This window comes from Canis lupus, chromosome 37, assembly GCF_011100685.1.
Source record: "Canis lupus familiaris isolate Mischka breed German Shepherd chromosome 37, alternate assembly UU_Cfam_GSD_1.0, whole genome shotgun sequence".
In the NCBI taxonomy this organism is placed as follows: Eukaryota; Metazoa; Chordata; class Mammalia; order Carnivora; family Canidae; genus Canis; species Canis lupus.
In genome coordinates, this window is record NC_049258.1 from 17,463,619 (window position 1) to 17,481,669 (window position 18,051).

At 37.2% G+C, this 18,051-nt stretch overlaps 1 protein-coding gene across 16 annotated transcripts in view; it reads left to right on the top strand.

Annotated features, from left to right (window-relative positions):
• Positions 1-16,124, top strand: part of MAP2 (microtubule associated protein 2) — a 291,178-nt gene extending 275,054 nt beyond the window's left edge. For 10 of the 16 annotated variants that reach the window (XM_038585596.1, XM_038585598.1, XM_038585599.1 and 7 more), the window contains 4 exons: positions 4,666-4,758; positions 6,763-6,844; positions 11,701-11,813; positions 12,227-16,124. In XM_038585596.1, the coding sequence (XP_038441524.1) occupies positions 4,666-4,758; positions 6,763-6,844; positions 11,701-11,813; positions 12,227-12,442 (504 nt within the window). In that variant the 3' untranslated portion in view covers positions 12,443-16,124. The remainder of the gene's footprint in view (positions 1-4,665; positions 4,759-6,762; positions 6,845-11,700; positions 11,814-12,226) is intronic. The other 6 variants (XM_038585604.1, XM_038585606.1, XM_038585603.1 and 3 more) reach the window with 1 other exon arrangement.
• Positions 16,125-18,051: the final 1,927 nt, after the last annotated feature.

An 18,051-nucleotide genomic window follows, 5' to 3' on the forward strand; every position in this document is an offset into this window, starting at 1 on the left:
TGGTTCTGTTTTCTGTGCTGTGTGGCACAGCCTGCATAGAAAAATTGGTCTGACACCTTAATGGGCCCCCTAATTTATCCTTTTCCTTTACAGCTCCATGGAAATGTACATTTGACATGAACTGTTTTTCTATTTAAATGTGTATTCCAGTATGTTTATTGCCTGTATCTGATCCATTGAGTTTGGAAGATGTTATTGGTCAGTATAGGCAGAGCTATTTAAAATTTGGAATAGATTATGAAATTTGTATGCATTGTAATCTGAGCACAGGGTTGTTAACAGATGAATCTTTGAAAAACATAATCTATTCCAAAAAATTTTCATTCTTCAGAAATATCTGATGTGGTCATATTTTTTTAATATATGATACTTTAGGACTCTATATAGGTGAGGTAAATAGCTTTTGTTAAAATTGAATGCTATGGAATGGGAAATACTTTTGGGGGAGAGAGAGAGAGAAGTGTTTTTGTAATCCAAGGACAGGAAAGGCTTCATTTTAAACACTCTGAGAAATGAGGTAAAGCCAAAGGAAAAGCTTAATCCCTGGTAAGGTTGAAGGGTCACTCACCACTACCCTTTCAAAAGAAAAAGAAAGCATTCTTTCTAAGACAACATTGGATGAAGGAAGAAAGAAATGATAGAGCAATTGAGGTTCATACCTAGAGGATGCCTGTAGAGCGTAGCACAATCTTGCAGGAGAGCCAAGAACAGAATACAAACTTCTAGACTCCCAGTTACTCTCCATATCTTGCTATCTTGAGCTGACACATGGGTCTCTTGATAAAGAAAGCAGCATCGAGTATGTCAAATAAAAAAAAAAATCAAAATCCCATTGCTTAAGAAATGCAAGTTGGCACTATGATTGATGCCTCTGGTTTATAAATTATTTTACTAAATGCTATAAATTAGGGTTACATTTTCTTTCATTTTACATGTTTCAAATTTCCAACTAATCTCTAGTAAGAGAGATTTGTTCTTTCCTATAGACATATCCTACAATTTGCCTTCCTGTCCTTTCCTAGAGTAACCTCATTTGGAGAAAAAAGAGATGTATTTCTCTAAAGGTGCATTTAAACCTATATGCAGAGAGAATACACTGGCATATCATTTCATTTGAACTGTCATTATAAAACTAACAAGAGCTATACCAGGAATATCCAGAAAGTCACTATACTGTGCTTCCCTTGCATGGTGGAGGAAGATACAATTAGTGAAAAGTAAAATAAAATAATTCTGACATTTTATTCAATTACATTAGCCTATTCTTTTTAACTCTTTATGCTTATATGACTTTTATGTGAATGAAAAGCCAACTGTGAATACAAGCAAGTCACCAACCTTTGTCCATGAGAGTCTCCGATAGGAGGGACTGATTGAGCTGATCCTTGAAGAATGATGAGTCCCAGACTCAACTTGGAATGAGGGCATTCTAGCAAGAGATAATAACATAAGGAAAACATGGGAACAAGCTTGAAACTGTAAATAAGTCCTTAACGTATGGAATGTAATGTCTGGCCAAAATGTGAAGTTTTGAGAAGGCTCAAAAGTCAGAATTTCTGAGAATCCTGGTTGCCTAGCTAAGAAGTTTTGATGCATTTTAATAGGAAATAGAGACTTTGGGAGAATTTTGAACAAGACAGAGCTTTAGAAAGATGATTCACTTGATTGGAATAATACATTTTCCCTTTCACTGTGAAGTATACAGAAGGAAAGATTGTCACACTCTCAAATCACCCCATTTTGCATTAATAGTGCAACCAAAAATTTTGATCAAAAGCAATTAACAAGGATAAAATGTGGATTAGGGTTAACCTTGGATAACAACTATTCAAATATTTTTTCTCTATATAATGAATATAGAAAATTAGTTCATCAAATGGAAGTTGGTTAAATTTTTCTAGACCAACTCTAAGATGGTTAAAAATGATTTTCCTTTGACATATAAATAAATAAAGGCTCAATGTAAATTCCTTCCCCAAAAAAGTCATTTGTATTTAGACCTATCCATAGAGCACAAAGAATTAAATCTTGACTCTCTGACTTAAAAAAAAAAAAAAAACTAGTCTGGAATAAAGTATTATCCTTAACAGCAGCCATCTACTTTTCTATTTTATAGAAGGTGTCTGAGGACTCCTGGTATTTGTAGAATTAACTCTCTAAGATATTAATTATTAGTAAATGATCCCAGAGATCTTTAACATGAAGTTTTTGTAATTTTGCTAAAGCATAAATTTGCATCACACGGACTAGGGGGTGCTCAGGTGCAAGTTGTCAGGCATAAATCTTACTGAGAATCCAGCATCCCGTGCCCAAAGTGATTTCATTTCTGTCTCTTAACCATCAAGAAAATGGTGAATGTCATACCCTACCTGACATATGTTGGGAAAGTCTCCCATCAAAAAAGGCCAGCTAAGTGTTTTACTAGAAAATCTGTGATTCTCTAGAAAATCTGGGGAAAATCAGAAGTCAACCTTTAAGTTTTAAGATTTTACAATTTAAACTGTCTCTAAGTAATACTGGCAATATGCCCCCTTGGGGTCTGCATCATTTGTTTTAGAAATCATAAAAATTGCCAGTTGATTAAATGTTAGAGTCAAACAGATTCATGCAACTGAATTTGGAATTTCCATTTTTGCAACAAGTGAATCAGATCTAACATTTAGCTTTTGATCACTTGGTAATGACTCACTTGATTGGTACTCTAATGATCTCTAAATTAAAATTTGCAAATGAAATATGATATATCCCCAAGGATTAGAAAAATGGCTTAGATAAATTCTATTTCATTGCCAAAATAGAGACTTATAGAGGGTATAAAAATATTATTATTTGAAAAAATAAAGTGATTTGCTTTCTAAAAATAATTTATCTATGAGGCTTGAAATGCAATGGCCCTTGTTGACTTAAAGTTATTCACATCTATGTTTTATGTGAAATTCTTAGCATGCCACTATATTTGTTAGATACAGACTCTGTGTGATATTCCCCCCTTCTTTTTAAATTGGAATTTTTATCATGCTCTACAGAATGACCCAATCATCATGTTTCCTGACTTCAGATTTTGACAAGAGTCCCTTCCCTTGGGCTGCCAATGAGAGCTGTCAATGATCTTCCCCTGTAAGGGACAAGCTCTCTTATCAGTGCCAGGCAGGCACTGCAATTTAAGCTTTGTCTAGTTAAAAATATTAAGGATTCAATGTCATCTTGAATTTTTTACTCTTTTTTGCAAATAATAAGAGATGTGATACCATTCTTTGAAAGGGCTGTATATCTAGGATATGCTTATTTAGCTTTTTTTTTTTTTTTAATAAGAGGACAAACTTTCCCCTAAAGTGTTGAAAATGTAATTCCTCTTTAGCTATTGAGGGGATACGTGGAGAGGAGTAGAAGTACCCAAAGTAAAATCAAACAAACAACAAAAGTGAACCTTTCTTTCCATGCTTACATTGCTCACGTGATACCTTTTTTTTTTTTTTTTTTGCAAATAATAAGAGATGTGATACCATTCTTGGAGAGGGCTGTATATCTAGGATATGCTTATTTAGCTTTTTTTTTTTTTTAAATAAGAGGACAAAATTTCCCCTAAAGCGTTGAAAACGTAATTTCTCTTTAGCTATTGAGGGGATACGTGGCGAGGAGTAGAAGTACCCAAAGTAAAATCAAACAAACAACAAAAGTGAACCTTTCTTTCCATGCTTACATTGCTCATGTGCCCTCCAAAACATTCAAAATTTAAGACACATGGAAGAAGTCACAAGAGCTATTACTTTGCACATTACATTACGCCAGAGTAATATCTGTCCAGCTTTAGATTTGCTATTGTCTTCAAGATGACTATCAAACTTCTGAAAATAGGAATAGAACACCTAACCTCAAATCTTTTGGACCTAGGCAAGGCCTGGACTGCTTCTACATGACCTGCTATTAGGGAACAAACAACGGTCCTTGGTTTGCTCCTCTCTAAAATAATAGAAAGAGTGCTTTTGCACCGACCATCCAAGACTTATGGCTGTTTATGAGCAGCTGTCAGAGACAGGACTTTCAGAAGACTACTGAGCCAAATGTGCAAGACATTAGTGAAACCCTTTCGGCAGAGGAGGCCCTGAGCCTCCATGTTGACCCTCTTGGGAAAGCAAGAGTTCTTGCACTGGGATGAATAAGAACCCTCATCTGTGGCATTAGCCTGACAAGTCGTGCTACGTGGACCAGTAATACAATCAAGTGTACCAGATAATTTATAATTGTGATGGCTGACAACATAGGATTTAAAGGGGGATAGGGTGAGAACTACACTGAAGTATACAATGAGACCTTTCATAGAGTGGCAACTGAGTCCCAGTGTGGCCCACAATATTGGAAGCCTCCCAGTCACAGATGATCCAAGTTTTATTTTTCTGTTCTTCTAATTGTTTCCAGGTTACACCTGCCAACAACTTGGATATCTAAAGTCCTTGAACATTTGGCCCTTGAGGATTCAGGGAAGTAGGGGCTCATATTTAAATAATAGATCTGTTCTCCAGTTCCAGGGTTAGTTTTTTTTCTCTTACATGATTACATCAGTGGGAGGAAGTTTGGAGCCTCCTTGGCAGCAACCCATTCTGGCTCCCCCATGCCCAGCATATTGAAAGAAAAATGCATAGTGAAGTTACCTCCAATTCCTTTTAGGTTAGGATTTTAAACAAGAAGATCGATTTTAGCAAAGTTCAGTCCAGATGTGGTTCCAAGGATAACATCAAACATTCTGCTGGGGGCGGAAATGTAAGTAGAAGCTTCTATTAGGTAACTATCCTGATTGTGTGGAGCCATCTGCACAGCCAGCACACTGTCTCTTTTCCTGCCTCTCTCCCAAGACACACATCCGCCTTCTTGTTGCTGCTCCATGTGTGCCCGGGTCTGGGAGCTTGTCACACTTGCAGTTTTGCTGGTGGGCTTCCCATCCTTCCCTGTAAGATTATCCGCAAGTGGCTTGCTTTCAGTTGAGGAGTAAAATGTTAATGGGCTGCACCATGTTTTTCAGGGGAATGGGAAACCCACCTTTCTGGCCAATTCTATTGCTGGCCTCTGGCTTCCAGGTACCTCCTCGTGCTGTTTCTACTCCCCTGCAAATGCCAGCCCGGCACACACTTTTATAGCTCCACTTAAATTACTCTTGAGGGAAAGACTGATATACTTGAAAGTACTCACAGTGTGTAATGTCAATCTTCTGTGCATCACTATTCATGAGAATTAGGAACAATGTTTGGAATAATGCAAAACTACTGAAGCACAGTTCATCTGTCATTCAAAGTGAAAGGATTCAAGTCCCAGGATAAACTGTCTTGATGGATTTTTTTTCCTGTGTCTTGAATTGAGTGGAAATAATATCCTTTGAGAAGAAGGAAAAGATGAATCCATATTTCTCAAATATAGTTGTGGCAGAGCTGAAGCAGGCAAACTCAAGGTAAAGTAAGCATGGTTCGTCACAAAATTATTTAGGAAAAAAAAAAAAAAAAAGGTGACCCAGGCTGACTCTCTATGGATTCTGTCACCTAAACTTCAGATTCTGGCCATTTGTGACTCAAGTAATTTATAGAGTGTCAAGTCCAGAATTCTTACCTGTTTAATAACTCTTGGCTCCTCATTCCTCAACTGGGCAGAGATGGAGTCAAGCAGTGAAAGGGGAGAGACCAGCAAGTGCCTTCTACCAGGAGCTGTCACCTGTTGCCCAAAGTTGTTCTGCTGGGCATGAAAGTGTCATTGTCATAGGAAGTCCATAGCAAGGTTTGCCAGGCTCCTTTAAGGCAGCTAGGCTAAGCCTCAGGATCAGTATTTATGTTGACATGGTTGCCCTCCTCCCTGTGTCCTGACTGTTAGTGCAAACTGTGTGGTACTCTCCCAGAAGCAGTCTCAGTCCTGGGAAATACCTGTAGGGTGTCAAGAGTGACCCCTATTCTCTACTGCAGGCCCTGCTGGCCAAAACAGCTATATGACAAAGGATAAACTGAGGTAACTAAAAATCTTAAAAGTAAGTAAGGGAGCTTCCAACCTCCAAAACCATATTCTTAAATTTTCCTCTAGAAAAGAATCACTTTTTCAAATATGCAGATTCTGTGGCCCATTTCCACAGTGTGCAATTCACTAATAATACCTTTGTACTTCCGATGCAAATGGACAATGGACCACAATTGGAAAAGCACTATTTCTAACATTGCAAGAGGAAATAACTTCAATAAAACACAAGAAAAAGAATGCTGCCACCATTTTATAATTTGGTGTATAAGAAAATTCCATTTAGCCAAGACATGACAATAATATTTTAGAAAAGCTTTGAGCTTTCTTCTTATTATATCTTAAAGCAATGTTGGTCTTCTTGAATCTATGAGCAGTATTGGTTACTTTTATCTAAAAATCATTTTTTAAAGAATAATTCATCTCTTCACTTGGCTCTTTGCTTATGGAAAGGTTTTAACATAGTGTGGCTTCTTTCTCTGAGTGGAAGCTTGCCTTATTAATCCAGGTGTTTCTATCCTCTTGTGGCATGATCTGTTTTCTACTAATAAAATCTTCTATTCTAGGATTCTCTTTCAGTTTGGTCCTTCTCTCCAACCAAATGTGGGAGGACACTGGGAGGGTGTATGTTCCTATGTGTGTATATATACTTCAGTTTGGGTTTCTGTGTTGTTGTGTGTTGTGAGTTTGGATATGTTTCTGGATTTTATGTATGAGCTTGGGGACTTATCCATGTCTCAACTATTTTAAGTGTATTTTCTGTGGTTCATACAGGTACAGATTGTTACCAAGAAGATAGACTTAAGCCACGTGACATCAAAATGTGGCTCTCTGAAGAATATCCGCCACAGGCCAGGTAAATAAATATTTCTTAGTAATTTGGGAAATATTAAATTGCTCAAGACATCGACAAGCAAAATATTTGTTGTGAGATATCTAGTTGGAAACATGTCTTGAAATACTGAAAACCCATGCTTTTATTAACAGAAACTTAAGTTAGAAACTTTAAGCCATCTTCATTTGGACAAGTAAAGTCAATTATCACAAAGAGGCCACATATCATAGGACAGGTTCAAAATTAAAAGGCACATAAGATGCATGTACTCACAATAGCCAAACTGTGGAAGGAGCCTCGGTGTCCATCGAAAGATGAGTGGATAAAGAAGATGTGGTTTATGTATACAATGGAATATTCCTCAGCCATTAGAAACGACAAATACCCACCATTTGCTTCAACGTGGATGGAACTAGAGGGTATTATGCTGAGTGAAGTAAGTCAATCGGAGAAGGACAAACATTGTATGTTCTCATTCATTTGGGGAATATAAACAATAGTGAAAGGGAATATAAGGGAAGGGAGAAGAAATGTGTGGGAAATATCAGAAAGGGAGACAGAACATAAAGACTCCTAACTCTGGGAAACGAACTAGGGGTGATGGAAGGGGAGGAGGGTGGGGGATGAGGGTGAATGGGTGATGGGCACTGAGGGGGGCACTTGACGGGATGAGCACTGGGTGTTATTCTGTATGTTGGTAAATTGAACACCAATAAAAAATAAATTTATTATTTAAAAAAAGGCTAAAAAAATAAGATGCATGTACTCAACATGCTTATTAGAACTCCTTTGAAATATATGGTCTATAAAATATCTTGGGTCATGTATTCAGATATAATTACATGGATTGAAAGCAGCATTTCCAAAGATTTCCTGGAAGTATTTTGTCTACATATGTGAAATAAAAATTATGCTTAGGCAAAGCTCATGAAATGTATTTATCTGCTAAATTTCTCAAATCCTATTATAGGTCAATAAGCATTATGAATTCTCAGCAGAATGCAGTGCTTAATTGAACATCACTTGATGCAATGCTTATCTCAACTTATTTAAACCATTGGCCTCTTGTTTTTCTAGAGTATTGTATAGGACTAGTACTCTAAAGTACAATTTACATTCTTATTTGTTGGGATTTTTTTTCTCTTTAAAGTGTAAATCTAACATTATGAGTCATTTTTTTCTAAGTATCATTATTATATTTTTGCTAAATTCTACCTCCATGCATATGTAAACAATGGACAACTGTCAAATTTGTAATTTTCTTGAGAATAACCACTGAATTATAAAAGGACAAGAGGAAGCCATTGGTATGCTTGATATCTTAATTAAATGAGGTAATAGGTTATTCCCATTAATCATTGTCTCAAATGTTATCCAGAACAAAGTATAAGAACGATTGAACCCAAAAAGATTTCTGACCAAGGAAAGATTATTAAAGAGAATTTATGAGTTGAAAAATAAACAGGATAAGTTTCAAAATGGACAAATGCGTTGGAAACATTTCTAGAAGTCAGGCTTCACTTTGACAAAGATGTTCATAAAGCAAGTCAAGGAGTTAGAGAATGCGTAGATGGAATCTCTATTGGTTCACAGACCTCTTAGGAGTTTCCCTGGTGTATGTATCTTCTCATGTGTATTCTATCCTTTCTTAAATTTGCTTCATAAAGAGTAGAAACTTTATGGTTTTGCATCTAATACTAGAAAACCTGAATATCATTTCAAGAATTGACTTTTGTTTGTATCTTCTCATGTGTACTCTATCCTTTCTTAAATTTGCTTCATAAAGAGTAGAAACTTTGCTTTCCTGCTGTAATCTGAAACTGGCCCCAGTACTCAGAAGACAGAGAGAAACCAAAGAAAGAGGCAGGCTACTCCAGGTTGGTAGGTGGCAGTTTTAATAAGTAAAGGAAACTTACATATGAGCCTTCTCTGGACAGCAGCAAGATGGATTCTCATACCCACCCACCAAATCTTAAAAGTTTGTAAAGAGGCCTTAACCGGGTTTAGTCATGTATACAGTGTAGGTGTTCTCAACACCACATCATTATAACAAGGCTCTGTTCTGGAAGCAGCCTCTGGGAGCAGGAAAGACAACAAGAACCCCCATTCCAAGGACAGGGTAGGGAATGAGAAGCCTCTAAGTGCCCAGGTCCAGCTTTTAGGTCAATCACCACTCATGTCTTTTTGTAGATATTCCCCAACAATCTTCAGTACTAATTTTGGAACTGCTACACTGAAATTAGCTTCTCTGTCATTCCTGAGGCAGTGGGGACATGGTCACATACTGCATATCTTCACAAGTCTGCTGTCTATAACTCAAGCTTACAAACACTTAGTTGACTCTGTACCACTGTGTCAACAATATGACTGAAGTATTTGGCCATACTGTCTATCTTTTTCCAAGATGCAAAAGAAAATATTAGATCCTTTAATTTAAACAACAAATATTCCATTAGCCAAATCAACTGGACTTTCAATACACAAGAAAATGTTACATAGTTAAGGAAGTAGTCTATGTAAGATTTATTGGTCATAAAAGACTATTGTCATGGACTCCCACCTATTTCTAAATCTAGATCTGCCTTTTATAAGAACTGAATCAGATGACTAATTTCACAGAGAAGTGTTAATACAATGATCCTTGACATTGGCGAGCTTTTCACAAAGTTACTCTGGAATGTGGAATATCCAAGAAGAAAATAAAGGAAACAGTTCAACATGTGGAAGCCCAACTTTAGGACATATGGAGCTTGGTAAAAGTTATAGTCCTTCACAATTACTGCTCCTGGTGAATGCCAAAATTTTTCAGAACCAAAGGGATAGATCTGTGAATTCAGATGGGCTTCTCTAAAAGTTAAATAAAAATTTATAGTAGGATTTCAACAAAAACAGACTTCTTAAGCTTCCTTTTGTGAATATATTTTGGGTCAATATTACATTTTTTTCTCTCCCTTAAAATAGAGTTCAACAAAAATTTTAACAGGATTATATTGACACAACATATAATCATAAAAGAAAGCTTTAGAAGGCCATTTTTATTAGAAGCTAAAAAAAAAAAGAAAGAAAGAAAAGATCCCAAGAAAGTTGATCTCATTAAGTTTAAACTCAACATCCTCCAGGTTCTAACCAAAATAAGTGTGTTTTATGAATCACTCTAATCCCATCACAACTAACACGTGAGACCCATGTGACCAGGTGAAATGTTGGAAGAATAAGAGTTCCTGCAATAATGCATATTTTGAGGGAGGGACAAGTATATGTCTCCTATAAACACAAGTAAATAACATTGTGCACATCCTAAAGCTTCAGGAGAAGAATGAATGGATACATCTTCAAAATGTAATCTAATAACACCATATTATTTCAAGGGGTCCCTGGACAGGTAGTTGAGTGTCAATATAAATGTCTAGGTATCATATAAGAAAAATACCATAAGGTCTAAGTCTGTAGAGACTTAACAGACCTTTCTTTTTGACCTACAGAGATAAATAAGCATCAAGAGTCCAAAACTGAAAAATCTTTCCAATGTTTCTTTCCAGTCCAAATCGTAAGAGAGATGTAGTAGTAATAGTAGGTGATCATGTCATTTACCACTGGCCTTCCAAAGAAATGTGCACAGCAAAAACCAAATTACTAATGAAAGTGAAAGCAAATCTCAGGTGGAGAGGTAAAGGGATCTGATTAGCTTCTTTTCAGGTCAAAGACATCAGCAGACCCCCAGAAGTGCTCAAGGACAGACTAAAGGACAATGGATACTTACCAGCATTGAACTCCGTGCATTTACAAGCTGGGAAAGGCATGCAGAGATAGGGGCACCACTCTGCACTCTTTTAACTATCAGCAGATCCTCATGTTTCAGACTAAATGGCATTTAGGGAAACAGCATGGTCAAAACTGTCTCCGCATTGCTAGATCAAAGTCAGTGTCAGATCGGTCCTATGCAATCTATACAAGAAGGGGATTTCCTGGGGCACCTGGGTGGCTCAGTTGGTTAAGTGTCTGACTTTGATTTTGGTTCAGGTCATGATTTCAGGGTCCTGGGATTAATCCCCAAGAGGCTCCCCACTAAGTGGAGAGTCTGCATGTCTCCCTCTCCTCACTCTCTGTCTCTTTTTTTAAAGTAGCATTTCCTAAGGTTGTCTTCCTATTGCCTCATCCACTAATGATAATGGGAAACTCTCAAAGCTCACTGGTTATAAACAATTTAGCTTCCAATCTAATTTCATCAGTCAAGCCATTAATGTTGAAAATTTACAAATGAATATATTACCCATATATATACCATCCTAATTTAATAGGTTTTTGTTTTTGTTTTTGTTTTTTGGAAAAGTGACCTGTTACCATGATGAAGAATAAAGATCTTCATTTCAATTTTATTTGCTCCCTTAAGAATAACAGATTAAATGTTCCAAGTTTTAGAAAGGATGAAATGGGATATTTTCAGTGTGTTATTTTTAGAATTTTATTATACAGATAAGAAAAGCCCCTCTGATATTTTAGGTTAGACATGGGTAGATTATTAAGAAGAATTTATTAGTTGAAAAGCAAAGGTAGGTATGATGAGTTTCAAAATAAATAAGCGCATTGGAAACATCTAGAAATCAAACTTCTGTTTGGCTTAGAAGAAAAAAGATATTAATATGTAGGTCAAGCCATATCATGGTATAAGAAGGATGTCATTACCTTGGTTGATATGGGAAAAAATGGTATAGACTAAAATTCTAAAAAAGTCCTTTCACATTCATGGTTAAAAGGATAGTAAATTAAGTGTGTTGCTTTATGATGGTCTGTCTATTATAATTATTTTTGGGACATAGTCACCACAAGTAGAAGATATCATTGTAGCAAGGCATTTAAAATCCTTTCTCTTCTCACAGGTGGTGGGCGTGTGAAAATTGAGAGCGTGAAACTGGATTTCAAAGAAAAGGCCCAAGCTAAAGTTGGCTCACTTGACAATGCCCACCATGTACCTGGAGGTGGTAATGTCAAGGTAAGAAACAAGGTTGTGAGCTGATCCTGTCTTCTTTTTTTAAAATCCTTCTGAAATACTCATCAAAATGGGTCACAGATGGGGACACCTGGGCAGCTCAATGGTTGAGCATCTGCCTTTGGCTGGGGTCATGATCCGGGGGTCCTAGGATCAAGTCCCACATCCAGCTCCCTGCATGGAGCCTGCTTCTCCCTCTGCCTGCGTCTCTGCCTCTGTCTCTGTGTCTCTCATGAATAAATAAATAAAATCTTAAAAAAGAAATCGAATCACAGATTGAAGACCCGGGCATATAGGAAGTAAGAATGATAGAGCTGAACAAAAGTGACGTTGACATCAGCTCTGAGATGTAGTGAAAGATCTAGGGGCCAATTGGGATGCGTAAGTTAACAAGGCCTGATGCTTGTCTTGAATAGATCGACAGCCAAAAGTTGAACTTCAGAGAGCATGCGAAGGCCCGTGTGGACCACGGAGCTGAGATCATTACACAGTCCCCAGGCAGATCCAGCGTGGCATCCCCCCGACGACTCAGCAATGTCTCCTCTTCTGGAAGCATCAACCTGCTCGAATCCCCTCAGCTGGCCACTCTGGCCGAGGATGTCACTGCTGCACTCGCTAAGCAGGGCTTGTGAATATTTCTCATTTAGCAGCGAAATAATCATATTTAGGCATGAGCTCTTGGCAGGAGTGGGCTCTGAGCAGGTGTTATATTCATTCTTTACAAACCGTAAAATAAATAATCTCATTCCCAAACTGTAGTAATTGTTACAATTTTATAAAAAACAATGAATAGTATATGCAGAAATTGACTTGATTTCCATTTGCAACAGGAAGACACTGGCTTTACATGAGTACAATTGGACAATTATTTTTGCTCTGCTCTGTTTTGCATGGAGTATTATTATTTTAAAAAATTGCATTTTTACCTTTCATGTGCCTGAAGGCTATCCATAATACATTCTGAAAGGCCTTGTTGAAATCCAAGCTGCTCATTTCACTATTCTGTTGCTGGGTGAAAAGATAAAAGCTGCCCATTTTAACTTATTACAGGTTAAATTAAATCAAGGAGTCTGATTGCAGGAAGGAAAGAGCATGTAAGAAATAAGTTTTTTTTTTTTTAAAGTGTTATTTTGTATAAATGGGAAGAAAGATTCAGTTAAGTTATTAACATTTGGGACCTGGATAATTATATCAGAGTATAAGTCAATCCAATAAATTATTTAACTAATTAAAAATAGGTACGAAGCATTTGAGCTGTGGCTGAGGAAGTGGTATAAAAGTGCATCTCTTAGGAATGAAGCACTTTTCATTAGGATGGACTCGTGTCTGATTAGAATGTCAGTTGATCAGCTAGATTTGTGTCCACACTACCAGTTTCATACTCCCTTTCCATCTGTTTGATACAGTATTATAGATATAAATATATATATATATTTCTCTGTGGCCATTTGTGATACTTCCTCATATACTTGAATATTATACTTCCTTATTCACAGTATCTGTGTCTCCTGCACCCTTTGGTGTTGCAATTTTAGGTATGTGAAAGTAGATGTTAGCAGGGTTCTTTCCCTATTTAAAAAAAAAAATACATTAAAAAAGAACAAAAAGTTTTAGCATGAAGTTGCTTCCTGTAACAACTCAGAGCTGTAACCCTGTTTTAGTGCCAGATACAAGTCTCTCCCGTGATGCTAGGAAAATTTATTTTTCTTTGCTTTCACCAATATGGAGTTTGTGGGGGTGGGTCCAGTTATACATTAAAAGGGTTTACAGATTGTTGGTTTAAGATTTTGGATTTATCTCATTTTGAATCATGGAATAGTTTAGGGTTTATTCCTGTAATCATTCAAGAAACAGACTTCTTAAAATTTCTCTTTCTTTTTTTTTTTTTTTTTTCCATTTGCTAAAGTTGAAACTAACGCAGGGAGTCCATTGGGACATGTTGTTCCACCCTTCAAAACAGTGCCCGCTAATGAAATGATCTGATAGGAAATATTCGGCTTCCTTACCCAAAGTAAAGATCACCTGATCAGAAAGGACAAGTACAATATTTTGAGAAGCTATAGCTACTAAACATTTGAGATTCAGATCTCCAAATCAGTTTCTCTCAGGATTCCAACATTGCTCTCTGTAAAGGAACACTGTATGATTTAGTACAACTTCTCAATAGGTAGCACTGGTCTGACTTAATCTACAGTCTGGGAAATCACAAATTAATTAATTCTTCTCATAAATCATTCATCTTAGACTTGTGAATAAGCAATCAGTTACCAGTCTGGGTGGATATTTTTTAGTATTTTATCTGTTCTTTTTCTTGCTCAGGGCTGGTAGGTTGGATCTGGACAGTTAAAGGCAAATGGTCTGATAGGTGTTTGATCCCCATGAGCCAAATCAATTCCTGACTATGTAGGCAGAAATGATGAGCATGGATGAGGCAATGAGGAAGTATCATAGCGTCTAAGAAGACAGCCAAGGGATGCAAAGATAGAGAAACACGGGTGCCATTTTATGATCCACTGGATATTGCAACCAACATGACTTCCACCAAAAAAAAAAAAAAAAAAAAATTCTCGGAGCAAAAACATAGCATTCATTCTCAACTAAGAGGTTTTACATGGGCAAACATGTCTGAAAATATTTATAAATCAATTATTTTATACAGCAGTCAAAAAGTTAGAAACTGAGTATGACTATGGATGTGTCTGTTTTCTGCCTAAGAATTGCTGTGATGTGGATTTGACCAATCTAAGCATTTTATTCATCAGCTTCCCTGGAAATGCACCAGGAAATAGGAGAAGAAAGAGTAGTTGTGTGGAGACCTGTGGTATTTTCTTACATGTTTGATAGTGTTAGATAGTGATTAAAGTTCTCTAGAAAGAAGTTAACAGCTGGTTAGAACAGTTTTAACCTACAAAATAAGTATTTTTTACCAACCTGGTTTAAATTTTTATAAATGTTAAGAATAAGTAATTATGTTACACATTTTAGAATTCCATTTCTTACAAATACATGCCCCAAAACAGTTTATATAAAGCATTAAGATATTAGATCTGGCATTAAAACAAATGTTTATTTCAAATCACAGCAAAATTATAATGAATAAATGCCCTTCCTCTGTATGGAAATGTGATTCTTTATAATGTTAACAAAAAGAAACTGATCATTTGTACCGATAAGAAGAGAGAAACACACAGGTTAAATGTCTTCTTATGGGGATAGGGAGTGGAACCTATCTTGCCTTCACTCAAGATTAACGACACAAATTAAGCTTTTTGAACACCACTCTTGTGGGGATACCCATACGCTGATCTAGAAATTAAAGCTTCATAGTTCCAATTCTAGATCTATTACTGCCAGTTTCTCTCTGGCTTTAGCCTTTGAGAACCTGTTTAAAGATACATAAGTAATCCAGAGCTGTGAAGAGTTAAAAGGCCAGCTTCTCCAATGAACTCACTCTCTCTGGGTCACCTGCAACCAATAATTGGGTATCTTATAATGACGCAGGAAAGATCCGAGTTCATGATGAGTTTCAGAGGCCCTGTTCATTTAGGAACCAACTCTCTCTGGATTCTCCTGCTGAGTTCCAGCAGGGTGATAGGCTGAAATCCCACCCACAAGCAAGACACCTGTGTAACACCAACTAGGTATGGCTGAAGAAGGCTGAAGAGAGAATTTCACTAAATAGAAGAATCTGCTGGCGATAGCTGGCCTTCTCCACACATTCATAAAGTGAAACAGCAGGAAATAGGATCATCAGCCAAAATATAACATCAAAAAAATAATCTCAGTGCGGTTGATTCTGACATTGCTACAATTACTTTTTGTCCTATTTTTCATGCCACAAAAATGAGGAAAACAAACTAAGTAGCCAAAAAGAAAAAAAATAGATTCATGGCTTGGAAAGGCAAATTCTAGGCATTCCTTCCAAAACTGATGTGCTAAAATCAGCACTGATGTTTGTTTTTTTACACCTAGGATTTTTAGCCTGGGTGTGTAGGTTGAGGCCAAGTCCCTCTGCAGGAAAGAACTTATTTTTAAACTCAGAAAATGTCAATCATGAAAATCGACTTCAACTTTAGCAAAAAGAAAAAAAATCAACAAAAAGTATACTCTGTATGCTGGGATTCCAAGGTTCCAACGTGCCGCTACAAATCTCTGGGGGGTTTCTTTCTTCTGATAATTCTAGAGCCTGTTACCATAGAAAGGCATTTCTTCAATGGCTGGTTGTAGTTAGTTCATGTTTTTCAATCAAAATTTGCAAATGTATTTGTTGCTGTATAGTGATTGTTTTGCAAAATAAAATTGCTTGTCACCTAACTTTCAGTTTCAGATTGTGCTTTCTCGGGGGGGTGGGGAATATATACACACACACACACACACACACACACACACACACACACTGCTCAGTCCAACCAAGGAAAAATTATGATGAGAAGGCTACAATTCTCTCCCCACAGTGCATCAGGCTTTACCTACTACTATATTTAGCAGAATGCTATCTGTTGCAAGTGACAGAAACTGAAAGCAAATTGGCTTGGGTATAAAGGCAAATTTATTGGCTCAAGTAACCAAGAAGGCAGGCCTCAGGCATGGATGGATCCAGGCATTCAAAAGATGTTAAGAATCTTTCTTTTTCTGAATCTTAGCCCTGCTTTTTCTGTTGGTTTTATTCTCAGTCAGGCACCCCTTCCATGTCGGTCACTGGAAGCTCCTGGTTTCACGACCCACCAAAGAAAGCCTCTTTCCCACTGGCACTAGCCAAGATCTAGGGCCTGAAAATCATTGAATCTTGGGTCACCTGCTTACTTCTGCTGATTACCCATGGTTGGATCACATATTCATCTCTATCAGGAGCAGTTGGGGTAGGAGATGAAAGAGCAGGGGCCCCATCTGAACTACATAAACTAATTGTGAAGAGGAAGTGTTCCCTTCTAAGTAAGGTCAGGCTTTAGGAATTGTTCTATGCAGGTCATAATGCAGACATCCTGTAGGTCCACGTGCCCTATTTTCTATATTTATTCAGTCCTTTAGCTCCTTGCTACTCAAATTGTGCTCAGGCTTTACCTGGGACCTTGTAATACATGCAAATTCACAAAGCTCCACGCCAGGTCAACTTCCAGCATTCCCCTAGGTGAATCATCTATCTGCTCATGAAAGTCCGAGAAGCATTCAGCTCATCTAGTCCAAGGAGAAAGAGCTCCTCAGCAGCCCACTAACAGGTAAGAATTATTTCTAAGACTGTAAGAAGTCATGTCACCAAGTCTGATGTCACGGAGTCTAGTTACCAAGTGGCAGAAGCTTATGACTGGTGGAAGAAATGCCTTTGTGTTGGGAGGTTTACCAGAGCTGGCATTCCAACTTGGCTGAAACCTACTTCTACCAATGGAGGGATCACCTTGTCTTCAGTTTTCCTTTGCTAATAATGCAGGTTTGGTACAATATAGCCAACATCATGAGGCTTTAATAAGTTGGCTTTTTAAATTAGTTTCCATGTTATACTTCAAGAAAGTCTTGATTTAGACATATATTTGTCTGGTAGTACAAATCACAAAAAAGTCCTGATTTTCTTTTTTATTAATTAACAAGACAAAGAATATTTTACTTGCCTTGAGACCAGTAACTCAGATATAATGTAGGATTGCAAAATAACCCTCTATGTAGCTTATGTATAGAAAAAAATTCTTCTTTTACAATATGGTACTTGTAGAACTTTGACCTACATAATTCAGAGATAGAATGTTGTCCCTGTCAAAAGTACACAGTCTAGCAACCCAAAATTGTTTCAAAACACTGTCCTTTACTAGGTTTCCTTGAATCTGTGGAAGAAGCATCACACACTCCAGAAAGACCTGATTTTTTTTTCTCTTGTGCCTTTTATCACAAATATACCACAGCTGTTCCCATTTCTAATCCTTCAAATTCCATTAAAATCTCCTGCCCGGGGCCTGGTTGAGGTAATAGACCTGTGGCCTCCAGATGTGCTTTGTTTGGCCTGCACAATGTTTTCAAACTCAAGAAAGTTCACACACACACGCTCAAGCTTGGATCATTCAAAAGTTCAAAAGTTTGGCAATACTGGGCCAACATTCATGGCATCAATTGGCTGGAACTGGTCTGTGAATGCTGAGATGGGTTTGTTCCCTGAACTTGGCCACAATGGCCACCCAAGCCAGTTATTACTCTCAGACCACTTACTTGTCACTCATTACTCTAGGTACTAGAGATTTAGTTTGTAACCAAAGGT